A 17,027-nucleotide genomic window follows, 5' to 3' on the forward strand; every position below is an offset into this window, starting at 1 on the left:
ACTTTGAAATAACATTTCTAGAAAATTTATAAGTACAATTTGCATTAGTGACCAGTTGGCTGAATTGTTTATTTTTAACTTATATTTAATAAAAAATAATATTCTGGCCATTTTTGAGGGGGGTGGGAAAAATATATATATCACAAAAATAAGAACTAATTTTAAGGAAAATAGGTATTTTTGGTTCAGTTGAATACAAAGAGGAAAGAACTGGACAATGGTGTCAAGGGTTACGAATTTGTGATGATCAAATATACAGATTCACCTGCTCTGATCCCAAGATAGGTATTATGTACTAGTATTTCCATTTATTTAAATGGATAAACTGTATGTCTTAGATTTGCAAAAATGCACCCATGATGAGTGTGATCAGTACTTTCTGTTGCTGCTGGTCAAAGACTCACTTAGAAGCATCTTGTGGAATATGACAATATTACCTCATATCCTTATCATTGATGACTTCAATTACTGGACAGGCTACTTTTTTTCTACTTAAATAAACTCTTTCCAGAAGAGGTTCCAACCAACCAATGTTACATTCCACGTGAGAATCTAAGAATGTCAACACATCACCTAAAGAGCCAGAAAAAAAAGTGATATAAGGTCTTAGAAATTGTTCCAGAAGTGTGGTTGTAAAGGCAGAAGTCTTTTTTTTCCCTCACTGAATTCCTTGTCCCTATAATTTTGTTTTATAATGAAAATAAAAGAAATTTTGTTTCTAGCAGTTGCATGGGGCAAGTACCATTTATGTTTGCAAAAAAAATTGATATGCCACATAGAATGGGTAGCCAAGACTCTGAAGGGAATACTGAGCATTAGAAGTGGTTGCTTATGTCCTTCTAAAGAGATGTGTCTCAATAACTCTGGGGGTGGAGAATTGGGATTTTGTTCTGCAGAAGAGCAGGAGAAGTTTGAGATTCCACGTTTGGCCTCAGGAATTTTGAAGAGGAAAAACTGCTCTGCATAATAGGGGTGAAAAGCAGTTAAGGTAGAGGAGGCAGGAAGACTAGGAGGTAGTGTTAAAATGGTTGTTTAATGGGTCTGGACCCTTTTGCAAGATGAAAAGAGTTCTGAGATCGGTTGCACAACAATGTAAATCTACTTCACAATACAGAGCTGTATACTTAAAATGGTTAAGATGGTAAAATTTTATGTTATGTATATTTTATCACAATTTTAAAATTGTGATAAAAGATAAGAGGGGGAAAAAACTTGGAGGCCAGAATTATTTATTAAGAATTCTTTTTTAAAAAATTAGTTGTGTGAAATAACAGTCTTTCTCTCCTCAATGAAATCTCAGCAGTACCTACATTGTTCCAAACAGTGTGTGTGTGTGTGTGTGTGTGTGTGCGTGTGCGTGTGTGTGTGATATTGATAATACTCAGAGGAATCTGGCTTAGCCAAAATCCTACATGGAATCTTTCAGGCTCTACCATAGGCAATTACAAAGGCTTTACCCGGAAGGCTTCATGAAGGAAGCCACCCTCCCCTGGAAAATTTGGTGCACAGCTGGTGCCCTGGGGGGAGGTGCAGTGGAGGACTCAGGCCTTCCTTCCCTCTCAGCTGGACATGCTTTTATGGATATCTGTGTTCCCAGCCCAGGTTTTTCCATTTGGAGACCTCTTTCTCAGGCCGATATCTCTGCCTCATCTTATGGGAGATGGGTGGATCTTGAAAACGTTTTTGTACACTCTGACTCAGTACTTGTTCTTTTATAAAAATATATATTTTTAGTGATTTCAGAGATGATGGAAGAGGGAGAGAGAGATAGAAACATCAATGATGAGAGAGAATCATTGATAGGCTGCCTCCTGCATGCCCCCCACTGGGCATGTGCCTTGACCGGGACTTTCTTCTTGTTTAGCTTCTTTACTTACATATGGCAGCAAGTGATGAAAGCCGTGACTGTACTTTCATTTGGGCTCATTGCGTGAATTGATCACTCTGACACCTGGCTGCTCTCCTCTGCTCTTGACAAACCCTTAATAACATCATTTATCATCTAGTAAGTGCTTGCTCTATGCCAGACACTGTCATAAGCATTATACATAGTTGTATTTAATCCTTACAATTAACCTGAAGTATAGGTCTAAATTTATTCCCATTTAAGAGATAAGAAAACTGAGGAACAAAAAACCTTAGCTGCTCCCACTCCACTTCTGTCCATTCAGACCCAGAGTTCAAATAGCAGTTTCTGCTAGACCCTAGCCCTATCCCCACAACAGGCTTAAAGGGTCAAAGGGGTTGGATCATCTTCTTCAGGCCCCAGTGGCAGCAGAATGGGTCCCCACACTTGCCTTCAGTTCCTGCCTGTCCCAGATCCCCACAAAGTTTCTCATTCACTTGTTGCCAGGACCCGAGGGAAATTGCATCTGTCTAAATACAGTGGTTCTTAACCTGTGGGTCACGACCCCTTTGGCGGTTGAACGACCCTTTCACAGGAGTCGCCTAAGATCATCCTGCATATCAGATATTTACATTATGATTCATAACAGTAGCAACATTACAGTTATGAAGTAGCAACGAAAATAATTTTATGGTTGGGTCATAACATGAGGAACTGTATTTAAAGGGCCAGAAGGTTGAGAACCACTGGTAAAACATCGGAAGACATTTTATACTGTATTTTGGGAGGGATGAGACCCCCCATGCAAGAATGTCATTGCTCCACACTCAGACATTTTATTTTTCAACAGGATCACGGGGATCAGAGCAGGGAGCTGTGTCTCTCACTTTGGGTGGGATTTCTAATTGTTCTGGATATTGTTTACGGACATTTTACACACTATTCTTGAGAGGCATGGTGAAACAGACATAGGATTGAAGTTACACAGAACTGTCTTCATCCTGGACCGCTGCTCTTCGCCACATTGGAGACTTAACTTTAAGCTCTTTGAGCTTTCCCTTATGTGGCTATTTCTAATATCTACTTAATACCTAAATGCTTAATAAGTGGTGACTATTGTTTATATTTTTCCCCATAAACAATGAGTGTTTAAGTTACAGCTCAGAATAATTAACTCAATCTGGATAGCCACCTGGCAAGGTTTTTTTGTTTATTTGTTTGTTTTCTAAGAATAAGTTCCAGCAATGCTGGAGTGTTTGTATATGGGTTTCTCTGCAACTTATTATTTCTTTTTTTGGCCACCCCAGAGCCACTCACTGTGCCAAACATTTCTGGCTCCTTTTGGAGCACGACTCCCACTTATATTTAGCCGACCAGCTTGGGAGATCGCTGCCAGCACACAGTAGTGCTGGAGTGTTGTGTTTAGGGTTCCTTGAGGAATGTGGACCTGGCTCACCACTTAATTTTGCATAATGATTTATAAGTGATGCTAAGAAAACCACCTGCTTTAACTTCAGCAGAAACTAGTGGTAGAAATTTACAGGACTGTTGCTCTTTTGGAGACCTCAGAGTTGGCCAGGAGTTAGATGCCACTTCTTACAGTTAGCCAACTCATTCTTTGGAATGCAAAGAGCAATGTCAAGTATTTTGTTAAAGGCCATGAAGGAAATGAAAGTCTGATCTCTACTCCGACTCTCTACTGAATCTGCCTGATTATAGGCTCCTCTTGGCAGGGCAAGATGTCACTGAGCCAGCTGGTTGGTTTATGCCCTGGTACCTCAACGACCACATCTCTTCTTACTTCAGTTGCTTTCGTATGGTAGCCTTTCCCTAGACATTCATTGGCCATGGCCTTCCCTTCACATTTTGAAATCTTACTTGGCCTCTCTAACTCCTCATTCCCAGTGAACAACTGGTCGGAGAGTATCTTTTTGCCTGAATGAGGTTTAGATGAAGAACTGACCGAGCCCTGGAGTCTGAATGTGTAGTGGACATGGCTAGAGATCAGGGTCACTGCTTTGCCCTTTTCTTTTGTAGAAGACTCCGAAGTTCAGAAACGATACTGAGTTGTGATGTAAGAATTTATCTTATAATATGATAGCTTGAAGGTTATTAAAATAAAACTGAGCTAATGTACTCAAGGGTGCTAATGAATGACTGAGAAACAGATTTATATTTTTATATTTGGATTTATTAAATTCAAAGAAATTAGTTTACAGTTGTAATTACAAGTGCCTGAATGGGCCGATTAGGCAACTGCTTTGATCAAGTTCATAACACTCCATTTGAAGACAGCTTCCCATGTTGTCTAACAATTTAGACTGTTCTGAAGATCCTTACCAGCATGCTTTGTACTCTTTCCTTTGCAAGCAGAGGAATTTTTTTTTTTTTTTTTTTTTTTTTTTTACAAGCGGAACATTTGTGGTTCTGTATTCATCAGCTTTCTTAGGCATCTACATGGATGTCTAATTTTCATCTCGAAATTACATGAACAAAATCAGAACTCATTTGCAATCCCAGATCTATTCCTCTGGCTATGATCCTGCTGCCCATTGAGTTGTTCAAATTCTTTCCAATCCTGGGTTTCTTTTTTGACTCCTCTCGTTAATGCTTTCTTCACATCTTCTCTGATGTCAAGTCTTATAAGCTCCATGTCCACAATATATTCTGTCTGACCACTTCCTCCATCTGTCTTGGTACCTTCCTGGTGCCTAGACAACTACAATAGCCACCTAATTGGTCTCGCTACGTTTTCCTCTCATCTCCATAATATTCATTCTCCACAAAGTGACCACACTAAGCTTTTAAAATATAAATCAGACAGTTTTACTCTCCTCATTAATGTCTTTATTGGCATTACATTATGCCAAGAATATTACCTACACTCCTTAAATGATGCATAAACTTTTAAATGCCTACCGTTGCCTTTCTTCCTAAATGAATCTCCTACCTCTTTCCATCGTTAGCATTCAGCAGTCATAATAAACTTCTTTCTTTAACCTGAATATACAGAGTTTGTTTCTGCATCAGTATATTTATACTTTTTGTTCCATTTTCCTGGAAATGTTCTTCAACTAGATCTCAGCTCAAAGGTTACCTACTTGGACTATTTCTTGACCAGTTTATTCTGGTATCATTTTTGGACAATTATTTTCCATAGAAAATCAAACACGGAAGTTCATTTAATTTTTCCAAATGCACTTCATTATTGAGAATCTTAGTTGTCACTGCAATGCCAATTTTGGTGTGATGTATTTGTTGTCAATTGAAAATTCATATTACCGAGAGAGAAGACATTTTTTTTTAGCAAACCAGTGGGATAAGAAGAGTTCCAAATTTGAGCTATAGTTACAGGAATTGAAACTCAGGTGAGCACATAATTCACCATCCGGATAGGCTTGAATACAATCAGGTGGAGAATTGCAATGCCATGATTTACAGGGGCAGAATGGTGGCTACCTATTTACAGACAGCAAAGTGTAGTAGATAAGAGTGACGATTCTGGAGCGAAGGTTTCTGTGTTCCAATCCTGACTCTACCACTTATTAGCTAGGAGAACATGGACATATCATAATGTCACTGTGTCTATGTATCCTAATGTGTAAAATGAAAATGATTGTACCTACCTCATAAAATTATTCGAGGATTAATTTAGTTACTGTAGAAAGTTTTTAGAATGATACCTGGTACAAAATATCAGATATTTTTATGAGGTCCTTCCATAGAAGGTGTGAAAATGAACCAAAATGCGTAATGTTCATTTTAGAATACCCATGGGCAGAAAAGGTTCACTTCTCCTATTCATCACCAACACCCACACACTAAAAAAGGTTGAGGAAAGAAGTCATATTCTCTTTAGGAAGACAGAAAGGGCTATCAAAAGAGAAAACATATGTCAGAGAAGAGACAATTTTAAAATTCTGAAGATCTGAAATATTGATGGGGTCGGGCTTGAAGGGGCTCCTGGTGTTCAAATTTGGGACAATTGAGCACATTCTCCCCCCCAAATAATACTGGTAATATACACATTTAATTTTTTAAAGCTATAAATCCATAGTGATAAGGGCATGAGAGGGGAGGAAAAAAGGAGAGAGAGGAGGAGGGAGACATTACTATTTTACAAGTCAATGTCAGCTAATAAAAGAAGAAATGATAGAATTAGAAAAATAAATTTGCAGCCCTCAGTGTAATAACTGAATCAAGCAATGATCATCATTGAATGCTAAACCATTAGATAAAGTCTGTGAGGAAAACAGGATATCTGATTGGATCAAAGAATCACCCCACAACTAACTTTTCATTAACAACTAGCTGCTAATATCTTAACCAAGGGCTCAAAAATGAGTATCACCAACAGCGGGGTAACCTGACATCATGCACCTCTTGATTTGAAGCAATAAGTACACAATTCCTTCACTTATGCAGTTGAGTTCTCTATAGTATTCATGCCCAAAACATTTATCCTGTAGGTAACAGGAAGAAAGAGAAAATTTCAGACTGTGGTCAATTATGCAATACAAATGGCCTATACTCTTCAAAAGAACACACACCACAAGTCAATGGTTGTGACTTTGTCTATTCTACACTAAGGGACAAAGGAGAGCAAGCAACCAAATGCAGTACATGAAACTTAATTAGTTCTCAAATTTGAAAAGAAAAAAGCAGCCATATAAAATATTTTGGGAGCAATGAGAAAATTTGAAAGGTGATATATTAGGTGATACTTAGGTCTAAAAGTTGTGCCTATGTATGGGAACGTCTCTGTTCTTCAGAGATGCTTGCTGAGGTATTAGATAGAGTGTCATGATGTCTGTAAATTTCTTTTCAAAAGTTCAGAAAAAAAGATGTGTATGTATAGATGTGTCTGTGTATATGTGTGATGAAGCACATATTGCAAAAAAAATGGCAGATTATGGATGCACTGTACTATTATTTCACATTTGATGTATATTAAAAAATTAAAATTAAACAAAAATGTGAACAAAACAGAAAATCAGCAGCTTCTTACCTGTTGCAATCTGTGCCCCTGCCAGTCTGGCTCTTATTAAGCCGTGTCTCTCTTTGAGGTGAAGAATCCGAACTTTTGGAAACTGAGACATGTATTTATCCAAATTATCTTTTAGGTAATCTATATCAGAGTGTGAGAATAGAAAAGACATCACTTAACTAGATCTGGATAATAGCAGAAGTAGTGCCTCCTCAATGTTAAACTCCAAAAACTATGATACTTATAAATTAAATTTTTTTTTCAATTACAGTGGACATACAATACTATATTAGTTTCAGATATGAAACATAATGATTAGACATTTATATAGCTTATGAAATGACCACCCCAATAAGTCTAGTACCCACCTGACACCATACATAGTTATTATAATATTATTGACTATATCCCCTGTATTGTACTTTACATCCCTGTGATTAATTTTATAACTGGTAATTTGTACTTCTTAATCCCTTCATATTTTTCACCAATCCTCACAATCCCCCTCCCACCTGGTAATCATCAATTTGCTCTCTGTATCTATGAGTTTATTTCTGTATTGTTTACTCATTTATTTTATGTTTATTTTTTAGATTTCAAATATAAGTGAAATCATCTGGTGTTTATCTTTCTCTGTCTGACTTATTCCACTTAGCATAATACCCTGTAGGTCCATCCATGCTGTTGCAAATGAAATTTTATTCCTTTGGGTATTATTTTATTTTCTGATGTCATTTTTTTTGGATGAATTTTTATCTGGGTTCAATACTCTCTTCTTTTCTTTTCTTTTCTTTTCTTTTCTTTTCTTTTCTTTTCTTTTCTTTCCTTTCCTTTCCTTTCCTTTTCTTTTCTTTTCTTTTCTTTTCTTTTCTTTTCTTTTCTTTTCTTTTCTTTCCATTTCTTTTCTTTTCTTTTCTTTTCTTTTCTTTTTGTTTCTTTTTTTTTTCCAACTGTTTTTTTGTTTTTTTTTAAATCTCAAATCCTTCTCTGCGTTGCCAAATTACACACAGGAAGGATCACCTTTTCTGAGTACTTGTTAAGTCCAGGGGCAAATTTACCTAGAAATAAATTAAAATTGTACCACCATCACCCCCACCCCCACCCCCCTTAACAAAATCCCCTTCTAAGGCCCAGGGAAGAGGCTAAGTATTGTATGCAAACTGAAATATTTGCAAAAGAAAGATATTGCGACTGTAATTGCTTAAGAACACTGTCACTTCCTGCTGTGACATCCCCCTCCACCACACCTACCTGGTCTTGTTTGATGTCCAGCTAAAGGAATGTGTGTGTGTGTGTGTGTGTGTGTGTGTGTGTGTGTGTGTGTGTTGGGGGGGGGGTGTTATGAGGTATTTTGATGTGCCTTGTGGTCACGTCTATGTGCAATTAACATTCCCAGGGAGGACTGGCTTTAGGAATACTTCTGCTGCTCACTTTCCTACTCACTTTGTGTTGTTTTTCTTAAAAAGACTCCATAGAAGCTTCAGATCCCACAAAACCTGGATACACCATTCCTAAAGAGACTGTTACCTGTTTAGTAACTACATACTATGTCTGTGTCTGCTTTCTTAAAGTTTTCAACTAGTTTTCCTTAGGCATCTCATTGCTTCAGGAGCTCCGTGTGATTCCGGTGGGAAACTGAGGCTGAGATCATTGGCTGTCATTGTGGTCATGAACCAGGCTAACCTGCTCTGTTAAGGTTTGTCATCTCTTTGCTATTTTCTAAACTTTTTGGAAGTTGGCTGCATTTGGGGAATTTATGACGTGGCAGTCATGGGACCTCTGGTAGTCTTGGGACCACTTACACACACAAATTATTTGACAATCCAAAGAGAGAGAGAGAGTCTTCTCTGTAATAAACAAAACAAATGTAAAGCCCTACAATGGAGGAACCTCATCTCTCTGGTCCCATTGGCAATTCATCCTCTTAACACTTAGCTGAAAATATAATATGTTTTGCTCTTGATGAAGAAGCCATAGGCCTTCCATTTCCTTGTTTTCCATAGAGTCTAACTCAAACTCTATTTACAGGAAAGGCACCCCATTAATTGTGGGGTATTTGCTTATTAGATCCCATAAAAAATATGTTTGTGCAATTGAGAGAACACCTTCTAGTTTCTAGATTTCATAGTGCCCATCTCCAAAGAGCTAGAGTTAAAAAATCACTCCTGCATGGCAGAGAAGTCACAGCTGAAAGGAAGTTTGGGAAGGCTACCTGGACAGGGCCCCGGATGGTTGTTAGGAACCATGATTTGGCATTTGTAAAATGTATATGCTTTATCAGATTACCCTGTAAGTTTGCCATTCATCCAAACTGCATTTGTTTTATATAAAACTTTGATTTTTCAGGGTTGGTTTTCTTACCTTTGGTGCTGAAGTCATCCACCAGCAGAATCTCCTTGATGAGATGCGGAGGAGAGCGATTGAGGACACTATGAACAGACCGCAGGAGAGTGGACCATACCTCATCCACAAAGCACATGATGACACTGGTGGTTGGGAGGTTGTTGTGAACGAGCTGCTTTGCACACCTGGGCCAGAATACAAGCTGAGCATAAGCAATGTGCTAACAGGATCCACAGGATGGATTTAAGAGTTATAAAGTACGATTGTGTGTGTATATTTGTTATCTATCTATCTATCTATCTATCTATCTATCTATCTATCTATCTATCATCTATCATCTATCTATCTATTCATCCATCTATATATATCAAAGAGGATTCTGTTGTGTGCTTTTTCTTGGGGAAGGGTATAAACAAAATAAAAGAGCAAAGGAAGAATAGCCACTAACAGGAGTTGGTGTAAAAGGACTAACAATGTGAGACATGAGCACTCCCTGTGGAGGCATCAGGCTGTAGTGGAAAGGACATGGGCTTTGCAGATGGTTAGATGCTATTTTGAATCCAACCACCAATATTTCTAAGATCTTTATTCATTAATACCTTACTTAATCTCTCTGTGCCTCAGTTTCCTCATCTGTGAGATGAAGTAATGGTTCTTATTGAACTGAGTTTTACAGCCTAGTGAGAATGTTCATAAAATGCCTAGCACAGTTCTTGGCAAAGAAATTCACCAATGGGAGTATTTTGTTATCTTAATTAGATTATTTACCATGAGAGAACATTCAGAATTATATAATGCTACCAGGTAGTTTATTATTGTCCTTCCAGCTGGCTTCCTGCCAAGTGCCAAATAAATTATATGCTTTCCACTCTATGAGTAAATGAATTAATACCAAATTTATATATATATATACTAGAGACCCAGTGCACAAAAATTTGTGCACTTGGGGGGTGGGGGGGGGGGGTCCCTCAGCCCGGCCTGTGCCCTCTCACAGTCTGGGACCCCTTGGGAGATAATGACCTGCTGGCTTAGGCCTGCTCCCGAGTGGCAGAGGGCAGGCCCAATCCCTAGGTGCAGCGCCTGGTTGGGCTCAGAGCAGGGCTGATTGGGGAGTTGGAGTGCCGCCCCCTGTCATGCACAGAGCAGGGCGGATCGGGAGGCTGCGATGCCACTCTCAGTCACACTCAGGGTAGGGCCGATTGGGGGGTTGGGGCACCGCCCCCTGTCACACACAGAGCAGGGCCAATCAGGGGTTTGGGGCTCCGTATCCTGTCACACACAGAGCAGGGTCGATCAGGGGGTTGGGGATCTCCCCCCTGTCATGCACAGAGCAGGGCCGATAGGGGAGTTGGGGCACTTCCCCCTGTCACACTCAGGGCAGGGCCGATGGGGAGGTTATGGCTCTATCCCGTCACACACAGAGCAGGGCCCTTGGGGCGGGGGGGGGGGAGGGGAGGGTTGGGGCACCGCACCCTGTCACACACAGAGCCGCAGGGTGATCAGGGGGTTGGGGAGCTCCCCCCTATCAGGCACAGAGCAGGGTTGATCAGGGGGTTGGGCGCCTTCCCCTGTCACGAACAGAGCAGGGCAAATAGGGAGGTTGTGGCCCCGCCCCCTGTCACACACAGAGCCACAGGGCAATCAGGGGGTTTGGGCGCTGCCCCCTGTCATGCTGATCCCGGTGCTGGGAGGCATGTTACCCTTTTACTATATAGGATAGAGGCTTGGTGCACGGGTGGGGGCCACTGGCTTGCCCTGAAGGGTGTCCTGCATCAGAGTGGGGGTCCCGCTTGGGTGCCTGGACAGCCTGGATGAGGGGATGATGGCTGTTTGCAGCTGGTCACACACCCATCAGGGTGGGGGTCCCCACTGGGGTGCCTGGCCAGTCTGGGTGAGGGGCTGAGGGCTGTTTTCAGGCTGGCGGGTGACTGAAGCTCCCAACTGCTCCTTTTTTTCTTTTTTCTTTTTTTATTCTGGGCCAGCTTTAGCTCTGAGGCTTGGCTCCAGCTCTTAGGCCTCCACTGCTGAAAGCAGGTATCTGGTTTGTTTGTGTTCTATAATCGAAACACTGTTTCAACTCCAGCTCTGAGATCCCGGCTGGCTGAAAGCAGGTTTCTGGGGTTTTGTTTAGCTTCTATATTTGTAACAATGTTTCAAACTGCAAGCTCAGAGGCCGGCAGTGGCAGGCGGGGAACATTGGAGTCCTACGTCACTGATGCAAGCAAGCCTCATGTTCACTTAAAGCTGCCTGGTTGCCGGCTGCCATCTTGGCTGGCAGTTAATTTGCATATTGCCCTGATTAGCTAATGGGAAGGGTAGCGGAGGTACGGCTAATTACCATGTTTCTCTTTTATTAGATAGGATACATACATATATATATATATATATATATAATGTCCCCAAAAGTATATACACACTTTAACAGCTGATAACTCAATTTTGAAAAGGAAATGTATTTTAATAAACACTGCTTTATAATTTATATATATATATATATATATATATATATATACACACACACACATACATTTTTGGGAGACTATATATATATATATATATATATATATATATATATATATATATCTTATATATATAATCATTAAACTCTTCAGCTTCTCTTTCCATTTGGGGATTTCTTGCTGAAACTCTCTCTACTAAAGATTAGCCACAGTTGAAATCATTTTTATGGCATAAAAATGAGAGGAAGGCTAAAGTGGGAGTTGGTATTCAGGTGGGTCGTAATTGGTTTTGGTTTTCTTCCATGCCTTGCACTGCACACCGCCTCACTGCTGGCATTTTTCCATCTCCTGCCTGGGTTACTATTCTGGGATTGTCCCCAGTGGAACCTCACAAAGAGTATTTGCCATCCTTTAACACAACAACTGTTAGCAATGCAATATTTAAATTCTGATGATCATAACTAAGTACTATAGGCAGTCTACATTATTTCAATTGAAACTTTAAATCAACAACATACCTTTCTCTTTTTATAGGTGAATAATTAAAATCATGGGGAGACTAGTCCATGAATATACTGTTAGTAAAGGGCAGAGTTGGGACTCAAGTTCTGGTCCAAGTATGGCTCCAGAAATAAACATTCAGGAAGACTTAACAACACTAGAACAAAAGTAGCTGGCAGTAGATGGGCATTTTGTGGGGTAGTTACACTTTGTTTAGGTCATAAATAAGAAATAGGTACACCTCACATTTGCACAGCACTGTACAGTCTGTCTATAGTTAAATTCAATTTTTATAACAACTACTTGAGATACATATTATTATACTCTTCTTCAAATAGAGCAAACTGAAGCTCAAGAAGATAAATAATTTACCCAACATTATTCACCTAGAAAGCATGTACAGTTGACCCTTGAACAACACAGGGTTTGGGGGCACCAGTCCCAGTGCAGTGGAAAATCCACATATAACTTTGACTCTACAATCTGCCCTTCACATCCATGGATTCAACCAACCATGGTCCAAAAACAGTATTTCTCTCTGTGGTGAGGAATCTGTGGAAGGGAATTGGCAGTTGGGAATGCAAAAATACTGTTATCCATCCTGGGTTGGCTGAATCTGAAGATGTGAAACCCAAGGATATAAGGGCTGATTGTATTTACCAAAAAAGAAAAACAAGCAAACAAACAAACCAATGTGTAAGTGGGCCCATAAATTCAAAGCTATCTTGTTCAAGGGTCAACTGTATACTTTTTTTGAAGAGAGAGATGACACATCTGTTATTTCCTTAGATGGGTGAGTGCCCTCTTTACCTGTCAACAAAAGGCTGGTTTACTTTGAACTAATAGAACCATTAAAGTAAGGGAATATCTTCATTATTTTTTAAACTACAAAAAATAATAAACTACATTTGAATCTTCTTTGAAGTTGCACATTGAAGAACATGAAAGTGTTAAATTGGTGACATCAAATTATAAATCCTACTATTAAAATTTAGAGTTATAGCCCAGCTGGCATGTCTCAGTGGTTGAGAGTCGACCTTTGAATCAGGAGGTCACATTCAATTCCCAGTCAGAGCATATGCTGGGGTTGCAGGCTTTATGCCCAGTGTGGGGCATGTAGGAGGCAGCCCATCAATGATTCTCTTTCATCATTGATGTTTCTCTCTCTTCCTTCCTCTCCCTTCCTCTCTGTAATCAATAAAAATATATTTTAAAAAAGTTAGAACACTAATCTACACTAATAAAAGAGAAACATGCAAATTGATGTCACTCCACTATGCCCACCAGCCAATCAGGATGAGCATGCAAATTAACCCAACAAAGATGGTGGTTAATTTGCATACGTAGGCACGGAGCGAAGACTGAAGACGACTGAAGACTGAAGACAACTGAAGATTGAAGAGGCTTGGCTTCTCCACTGTGGCCGGAGTGAAGGCCTGGGTCCTGGGTGCTGGAGGAAAACCGGTGCCAGCAGCCAGGGGAAGAAAGACCTATTTCACAAATCTCTTCATGCAATGGGTCTCTAGTATTATTTATAATTCAATTATAGAAAATAAAAATATTAGAAAAAGGGAGAAAAAATATGATGGATTTCTAAGCATTAAGTAAAAGATTATAACATTTGATTGCATAATTACTAATAATTCCAGCAAGTGAAGTATAACTTTGATACTAGACAAACTAAACTTTGAAATTTTTTCACAAAGCAATGTGACAGTCTAATGATCAGAATCTCTGGTGGAGACCATCAAAGATGAGAGATAATAGGACTAAAGTTCCCCAAGGAGGAAATGGGTGGGGCTAGAGTACAATGAATTTAGAGTAAAAGGTTGATGAAGGAGTTGAGATTACATTGTAGACTATTTTGGGAGGAAACCTAGAAAGAAAAGAGATAGGGTAACTAGGTGGGTGTAGGGCAAATTTGTCAGCCCTGTTCCCTTCCCTTTCCTGAGTAGGAAGAAACAGATCATATTTATGGGCTTCAGGGAAGGTATGCATTGAGTTGATAGTTGAAAGAATCGGTGATTTTTGTGATTATTGGTGGAGCGAGGTCTCTCTCCTTGTATTAATCACTTACAGTGGCAGTTGACTCAATGACAAGTCTTGCCTCCTTGAGTCACTCTCCTTTTCTTTCTCATGAAACACCTATACTCTCCTGGTTTTCACCCATCACTCACTGTCTTTCTCCCTTCAGTTTCCTTCTAAACTTTTCCCTCTTTTTACTCTCTAAACAGAAGATTCTCAGAGGTTTTTGTGCCTTCTGTGTACAATGCTACTGTATGATCTCATCCATTTCCACAGCTTTAAATATTATCTTCCAAGTTTATATTCTGGCCAGATTGGTCTCTGAATTCCAGACTCATATATCCAACCAACTACTTAACTTCACCTCTGAATGTCTCACAGGCATCCTACACATAAGTTTTTTTAAATAGAAATCTTCATTTCACTCTACCTCACCCACCAGTTCCTCTGCATTTTCCCTCTTAATTAATGACATCATCACCCACCTTTATCTACAAATATGGATGTTAATTCTAGATTCACTCTCTTTCTGTCAGTAAAACCAATCTCTCATTAACTTCTGCCTGTTGTATTGCCAAAATATATCTCAGCTCCACCTTTAACCTTCTCTGATACCCTTTCTTCTTGAGTTTCCATCATTTTTCTTCAGCATCATTGCTGAAGTCTCCTAACTGGACTCTCTAATTCCACTCTTCACCACATTCATACTACTCTCCTGTTTAAAATCCTTCAATGATTTCTGTGAGATAAAGTAGAAAAAGAATCCAAAATTTTTACCGTAGCCTACAGGACCCAATATAGTATGACCTCTGGCCATCTCTCCAACTGCTTGTGAGTTATTCCACCAGCACATCACACACTTCCCATGGTCACATTGACCTTTCAGTTCCTTAAATGATGTGAAAATTCAAGTTGACCCTCCCTATGCTTTCATGGTTGGCTTCTGTTCATTTAGGTCTTAGCTGAAGTACTACCTCCACAGAGAAGCCTTCTCTAACTACTCAATCACAACTAGCTAACCTCCTTTTATTCTCTCTTACAGTCATCAGTATTCCTGGAGGAGCATTAATTTACTTACTTTACTCCCTTATCTTCTGCATCTAGAATTTCCTGAGGGCAGGGCAAATATTCCTTGCTTACTACAGTGCCACAAGCTTCTAGCATTGTTACATATAATTATTTGATAATTATGGATTGAATGGGCGGTTGAAGGAATGGAGTTGAAATGGAGCTTAAATCACAAGTTTAAATGATGGAAAAGATATTGCCTTTGAGATAGGAAAAATGATGATAATGTATAATAATAATTTTATGTATCTGGGATGAGAAGTTAAAAGAGTTTGGAGTTCATACAGGAGGAAAGGTTAGTTGCTCATGTAATAGGGTAGAAACTTGAGGAAAACAGAGAATATTTGGGATAGACAACGAACAATAGGATACAGTACTGGCTAAATACACCTACACACACACACACACACACACACACACACACACACACACACACACACATGCAATCTGAGGGGCCTTGAGCACCTTCCTGAATTTGGATATCCCGAAATTTTAGTCAAAATACAGGTGTGGATTGCTTTACCAGTGTCTGGCAGCCTAGCTGTAGGAGGAGATAAAGCAGACTGTTAGATTAATCCAAGTTTGGGGGTCACCAGAGCAAACGAGGTGGAAAGAAAAGTGACGGAATAGTTTGAGGGTGCTGATGTGGATGGTAAAATGCTTCATCTCGGGCTTTAGTTTGGGAAAGAGGAAGTAAAGCTAAGAGGAATAGAAAATTGAAAGGGAGGGTAGAAAAGACAGTGACTTCCTATGACTTTTTAACATTATAATGTAAATGAATGGGAATTAGATATTTCACACTTAAATATTCTTTACACATTTGGTGCTGAAAAGATAAATCAGTTCTAAAAAGGAAGGGTCAGCTGCACAAAATCTGCATGTGCCATCTGAACAAGCCAGGCTGGCTGTGAAGTCTGGAGAGTTGCTCTGTGGTTGAAATTTGGTTAACTGTAGAAACATCTGGTTACATTGGGAAGAGTTAACCAAGGACGCTAATGCAGATGAAACTTCTTATATTAGAAATCAGTAGATTTTTGGTCTATTTTAGAAGGAAGTTCTAAGAAGTATTATAATGCTAGCCAGTCTGAAATTGGAGGCAGAAAACGCTCTCAGAGATTTGGGGATGGCACCTCCACTCACCACCCATCGGATCCTCCACTGACCACAGCCTGTCATGGTGCCTTGATTTCACCAGGGGCACCAGGTGTATAGATTAGGAAAAAATGCCACTATCAGCGGTTCTCAACCTGTGGGTTGCGACTCCTTTGGTGGTCGAACAACCCTTTCACAGGAGTCGCCTAAGACCATCCTGCATATCAGATATTTACATTACGATTCATAACAGTAGCAACATTACAGTTATGAAGTAGCAACGAAAATAATTTTATGGTTGGGTCACAACATGAGGAATTGTATTTAAAGGGCCAGAAGGTTGAGAACCACTGCACTAGATGCTAATATCCCAGGAAATAAGGAGTGCCTCTGCTAATTACTGACAAGCACATTTTAGATGTATTTAAGGGATCTCAGAGAAGAAAACCCTGTGGAGGACTGTATTGTATAGATCATACTGGTGTCTGGAAAAGGGGAAGCATTGAAGAGTGGGGAAGTGGGCACAGAAGGAGATGGGAGAGGTTTCAAACCCAGAGTTTCAGAGCGTGCCTTGGTTCAGGTGGCTACGATGTCAGGCCACTCCAATATTTATAGGTACTTGGTTTCCTGCATTACTAAACAGCTTAAACATGTTTTCAGGTGTCTAGAAAAAGAGGCATGCTGTTTTGTTCAAAGGCACTGTGGG

At 39.7% G+C, this 17,027-nt stretch overlaps 1 protein-coding gene across 1 annotated transcript in view; it reads right to left on the minus strand.

Moving 5' to 3' along the window:
- Nucleotides 1-17,027, minus strand: part of GALNT5 (polypeptide N-acetylgalactosaminyltransferase 5) — a 44,668-nt gene that overhangs the window by 15,450 nt on the left and 12,191 nt on the right. Inside the window, exons 2-4 of the mRNA XM_036320326.1 lie at nucleotides 9,195-9,361; nucleotides 6,855-6,974; nucleotides 438-573 (exon numbers count right to left, since the gene is read on the minus strand). Of these exons, the coding sequence (XP_036176219.1) occupies nucleotides 438-573; nucleotides 6,855-6,974; nucleotides 9,195-9,361 (423 nt within the window). The remainder of the gene's footprint in view (nucleotides 1-437; nucleotides 574-6,854; nucleotides 6,975-9,194; nucleotides 9,362-17,027) is intronic.

Source organism: Myotis myotis, unplaced genomic scaffold (assembly GCF_014108235.1).
Source record: "Myotis myotis isolate mMyoMyo1 unplaced genomic scaffold, mMyoMyo1.p scaffold_m19_p_8, whole genome shotgun sequence".
NCBI classification, from domain to species: Eukaryota; Metazoa; Chordata; class Mammalia; order Chiroptera; family Vespertilionidae; genus Myotis; species Myotis myotis.